General features: G+C 36.3%; 1 protein-coding gene across 1 annotated transcript in view; it reads right to left on the bottom strand.

Moving 5' to 3' along the window:
* Window positions 1–5,792, bottom strand: part of ANKRD32 (ankyrin repeat domain 32) — an 89,851-nt gene that overhangs the window by 57,594 nt on the left and 26,465 nt on the right. Inside the window, exon 5 of the mRNA XM_006867877.1 lies at window positions 1,285–1,425. Coding sequence (XP_006867939.1) covers window positions 1,285–1,425 — 141 coding nt within the window. The remainder of the gene's footprint in view (window positions 1–1,284; window positions 1,426–5,792) is intronic.

Here is a 5,792-nt window from a genome sequence, read left to right as displayed (position 1 = left end):
CCGACCTTGCAGTTCAAACGGCTTTGCAGTCTGGCGCATTAACCCACAATGCCACACCAGGACTCCAAGCTATGGGTTAGAGGATCTCAAATTTAAAAGGCATATTTCAGTAAACACATTAACTCTAGAATCCTCTCTGAAGATATGTATATGTAGTTAATTATATAATCTTATATATCATATAATGATCAACTATTTTAAAAGAGCTACAAAAAAAAGAAACCACCAAAATACCTTAAGCTTGGAAAATTTCACCTAAGCTCTTTGCATACCTGCCCCCTTTTAAACAATACTGTTGTGTTTAAGAATGGAACTCTGGCAGGGTAGAGGGCTATGGGATGGGCTGCTAATCCCAAGGTCAGCAGTTTGCATCTACCAGCCACTCTGTAGGAGCAAGAGGAGGCTTTCTGCTCTCTTAAGGATTTACAGCCTCAGAAACCCTACAAAGGGCCACTATAAATCAAAATCGATGGCACATAACCAAGCTTCAGTTTAAGGAGTTCCAAATTTTTACTAGAATGCTTTTGTAAAATTTTACATGTCTAGTGAAACAAATTTGTTTTGAATTTCTTTTTAGTCACATATTAAAATAATTTAGAGTACTATTGTTGTTTACTGCCATCAAGTTGCAAAAAAAAGCAATGATAATTATTGTTGTTAAGTGCCGTCCAGTTGATTCTGACCCATAGCGACCCTGTAGAGTCTGCTTTATGATATGGCAATGAACATAACTGAACGTTATCTCTCCATAGTAGAGCTCACTCATAAGTGACATTTTTTAGTTTCTGTTTCTATTTGGAAATTTTTACTTGAACAACGTATGTGCTTTCTTCAGTTTTTTTCCTTCCCCTTTCCCATTGTTCCAAGTTCAAAATCCTTCCTGCTTTTTGTTTTCTATGTTTAATCATAATAGAATTCATCTGTGTATCATTTTAAAAAAAATTGTTCTATATGCAGGTAAAATAATTTAGGCTATGAATTGTGAATATGCATACTGATAAAAAATGTTGAAGACATTTATGTCATAGTAAACACACTGAAAAGTTTTAAGCAATTAGAAGCTCTGTGTGATACCTCAAATGTAAAAGTTCATAATTTCAAAAAAAATTCTAGACAAACAATAAAACAATTTCCTAATTTGCTCAAGACACAGATTATAAAATGCAGAGTAGGGTTCAAATACCAGCTCTCTGATTCCAAAGTGCATATTATTTTTACATATAAAATGCTTCTCACATAATTTTGTAAGAACCAGAAATACATTTGTTAGTCTATAAATTTTACCTGGTTTCTACAAGTTTCTCTTAAAGCATCTTTCATTTTTACAAATCCCTTATCTTTCCTGGAATCTTCATTTTTTTCTTGATTATTATGCTTAGTGTAAATAAAATTGGTTTGGGATTCTTCATTGTTTTGAATCTTGTTCTGTAAGCATATAAAAATGGTTTAGGGAATTAAGTATAATTTCAATATTATGTACTTACTGAATTAAAATTATACAAGCATACATTTTTTTATTCAGATAACGTACATGTTATATGTTTTTGCCAACCACTCCATGGTATTTTTGTAAGCATGGTATACTAACTTTATTTTTTACATGCTGCTATAAAGCCATATTAGTATGCCATGCTTTTGAATAGTTAATAAAAATGTATAACATGCAAGTGATTTTTGGAAAATAACTTTGTGATACAAATAGTTGAATTGCATCTACTTAAGCCAAAAGGTACTAAACACTGATAAAAATCTTTCAAAGACAAAAATCATTACCATGAAAGTATTGGATAATAAAATGATTTTTACATAACACAAGAAGAGCTAATACTTTGTTGATCTAGTAATAATGAATCCTCCTTAAGAATAACTAAGAACTAATATATTTTATCTGATCCTTAACCAAATAAAAGTAATAAACAAGATTTTTTAAAAGTCTGATTATGCATAGATTACCTCTCAGCTTATTTTTCTGTTTTTTTACTGATAAGATTACTCCCTTGCAAGTATGTCACACAAAGAGAGGAAAAGACGACTAAGCAATAGCTAATTCAGAGTTCTCTGGGTAGCAATAACAACAATTATACGTAACTCTTATCTCAGAGTCCTGGTGTGGTACTGTGGGTTAAAGCGCTCCACTGCAAAGTGGGTTTGAAATGAAAGTTCGGCGGTTCAAACTCACCAGCCACTCCTCAGAAACCCTATACAGGATTGCTATAGCTCGGCCAACTTGATGGCACTTAACAACAACTTTTATCTCAAACATTTCAATTGCTCTTGCAGGAAATCTAAATTAAATTCATAAACCACCTATCAATAATTAAAGAACAACTGCACATTTATCCAGATGTATAATTCTAGAAGTTTAGTTATATAAAGAGTTGGGAGTAAATAGGAGATTATGACAATCCTCAAAATGTACCTGTATAAAGACTGGAAAATGATCATTCTTCTAAGGAATAATTATGCTTAAGATAAAATATGGTAAGGCCTAAAGTTCAATCTTTGGTTTCCTTTTATTTGTATGTGGATTATGAGGGACCATTAACAGGCTGCAATCCTGCAACTAGAGAACAATCCCCAGGCAAAGTTAATTGAAGGTTCTTCAGCTACTCAGTCAGTGAAACTGAAAACTAAGAAAATAGATTTGATTGTTCTTTCTTTCTATTCCTGATTGCACAAACAATTCTAGTTTAGGACAACTTGCCGGGTGAAAAAAAGTGAATTTTTGGTTTAAATTTTACATGATCAACAATGGGAGGATAAAACCACAGGTCCAGATTACCAACAATGTCTAAGACACAGAATAAGCTAACCCCACATAAATTTTATTACAATGAATATAGAGAAAAAAATTGTATTACTATTAATAAATACAAAAGAATATGGAGTCCTGGTGTGGTGCTGCCAGGTCGGTTTGAATCATAAGGTTGGCGGTTCAAGCTCACCAGCCATTCCTTGGAAACCCTACAGAGTTGCTATGAGTCGGCTCTGACTTGACAGCACTTAACAACAAGGCAAGAATAGATAGCGTTACATTCCTGAATACATCACATTCACATCCTGACTACATGAAGCCCTGGTGGTGTAATGGTTAAGTGCTCAGCTACTAAAGGTCAGAGGTTTCAACTTTCCAATGGCTCAATAGGAGTAGACCTGGCAATTTGTTTCCACAAAAATTCTAACCTAAAAAACGTAAGGGGCAGTTCTTAATTGTCACATGGGGCCACTAGGAGTTGAAAACTGACCCAGCTGGGAAACAAACAATAATCATTAATACATGAAGGATTCAAAAAGTTTATGGAAAGATTCCAATTTCTTTTAATTAAACCTTTCCATGAACTTTTTGAAGTTCCCTTATGTATTTACTTACATATCCACATCAGGGAAGCCAAAAAGTACTGCTGCTAGGGGTCAAGTTCACAATTCTCTCAGTAATACACTTGTTTTAATCCTGTTTGTTGTTATGTGCCATGGAGTCGGTTCCGACTCATAGCGACTGGTAACTTAAAAAAAAAAAAAAAAAAAGGGTCAAGCAAAACCAGCTTCTGAAGGCATCTGCTGAAAAGTTAAATTCAAGACAGAGGTCAGCTCAGAAGGTTAGGGCAACTTTCTTTTGGGATAACCAAAGGGTAGTCTTGATAGATTTTTCTTGAAGGAATCAAGTTGATCACAGGGGCTTAATAGGAAGAAATTTTAAGAAAATGGAATACCAAATTGGTCCGAAATAGCACAGAAAATATGTGCAAAGCAATATTTTTTATTATAACAGGAGATTTTTCATTCTTTGAGGGGTAGCAAGGGCTGTCCTACAAAAATTACCTTAGGAAACTCAGTCAGTATACCCTACACATTGATATTGCCCTACAGGTTTTTGTTTTGTCTCTAAAACTCAAAAAAACATTTCAAAGGAACACAATTTTGAGTCCCTGTAGATGCCAAAACTGTCAATTTGATGTGACGTAAATTGGAGACTGCAAAATGCTTCAGGAAAGTATTAAAGAGATGGTAATATGGCCCTCAAAAATATATACACCTAGATGGAAGATGAATAAAGAAACAATAGCTGAAACTTGGCTATTTTTTACTTAAATAGGTTTCTATGATCTTGTAACAATACATTTTTCTTACCCTTGTGTATTATTTAAGAAATAGGATTAAGCTACCTATGTAGAAATTATATCCTGATACATTAACATAATAATGACATAACTTGATATGAAAAATAAAAGTAATTCATTTTCGGTCTTCCGGTACCCCACGGTAAGACGACATAGGTAAGGAGGGCTCCACGGACAAAGGCAGAGATCTCACAGAGGAGGCCGTCCAGTAGTGGACTCAAAACCCTCAAATCACCATAAGGCTCAGGGCATCTGCCTCCTCTACTCCCTTTTTTAAAAAATCACGTCAAGGAGGATTTTTTTGGCATTTTGAACTTTCACCCGCCACTGCGGGCAGGGACTGCCTCGACCCCTGTAGAGTTTTGAGGTCAGGGCTAGAGCTAGCCCAAACGGGGAATCTCAAGTGGACAAAAGCCGCAGGAGAGTTCTCTGCCCTAGCTTGAAATCTCAAGGCGCGTAGCAGGCAGGGAAAACAAGTTTAACCAGGGCGCAGAGAGCAACAGAAACATGGTGACTCTCAGACGTCATCAGATGCGGATTCCACCCACCAGCCCGAGTGACTTTTTGGCATTTTGAACTTTCACCTGCCCACTGCAGGCAGCGACTGCCGCGGCCCCTGTAGAGCTTTAAGTGAGGGGCTAGAGCCAGCCCAAACGGAGATTCTCAAGTGGACAAAAGCCACAGGAGAGTTCCCTGCACTAGCTTGAAATCTCAAGGCATGTAGCAGGCAGGGAAAGGAGGTTTGACCAGGGCGCAGAGAGCAACAGAAATACGGTGACTCTTGGATGGCATCAGACGCCTACCTCCTGATAGTAGCAATAATAATTACAACAAAATAAGAATAATCATGTCCAACAAGAAACAATATTAGTGAAACATTTCCAAAAGCAGAAAAAGGCAGCAGATACAAATGAGCTGGAGACAAAGATATTATACAGTAGGAAGAGCAAGTTCTGGATTTGCCTGAGAGGGAATTCAGAAGAATGATATGGAAACAAATTCAAATACTCTGAAAAGGGGTTGAGGAAAACAAGGAAGAAGTAACCAGAATCCTGCAGGAACAATCTAATAGGATTGACACAGCACTGGAAACAATTCAAAACCTGCAAAAGATGTCCAGATGATCAATAACAAGATATCAGAAATAGACAATAGCCTGAAAGGGGCAAGGAGCAGACTGGAAGAGACGGAAGCCAGAACTAGTGAGCTGTCAATATAGCCAAGATAGAACAGCAAACAGCTAAAAAGATAAAACAATCTGAAGATAATCTAAGATACATGCTGGATAACATGAAGAGTAATAATGTAAGATTTATTGGCATTCCGGAACAAGAAGAATCAAGAATCTACAGAGGAGATAGTGGAAGAGCTTCTAGAGGAAAACTTCCCTAACATCATTAAAGATGAGAAAATATACATTCAAGAAGCCCAACGTACCCCAAAAAGGATAGACCCCAAAAGAAAATCTCCAAGACATATAATAATCAAGCTCTCCAAAACCAAAGACAAGGAGAAAATACTAAGAGCGGCCAGGGAGAAGAGAAATATAACTTATAAAGGCAAACAAATTAGATTAAGTGCTGACTGACTATTCAGAACAAACCATGCAGGCAAGAAGGCAATGGGGAGACATATACAAAACCCTGCAAGAAAAAAACTGTCAACCAAGAATCA

This window comes from Chrysochloris asiatica, unplaced genomic scaffold (assembly GCF_000296735.1).
Source record: "Chrysochloris asiatica unplaced genomic scaffold, ChrAsi1.0 scaffold00111, whole genome shotgun sequence".
NCBI classification, from domain to species: Eukaryota; Metazoa; Chordata; class Mammalia; order Afrosoricida; family Chrysochloridae; genus Chrysochloris; species Chrysochloris asiatica.
Note: the sequence above shows the minus strand (reverse complement) of the source record. Positions and strands in the feature narration are given on the sequence as shown.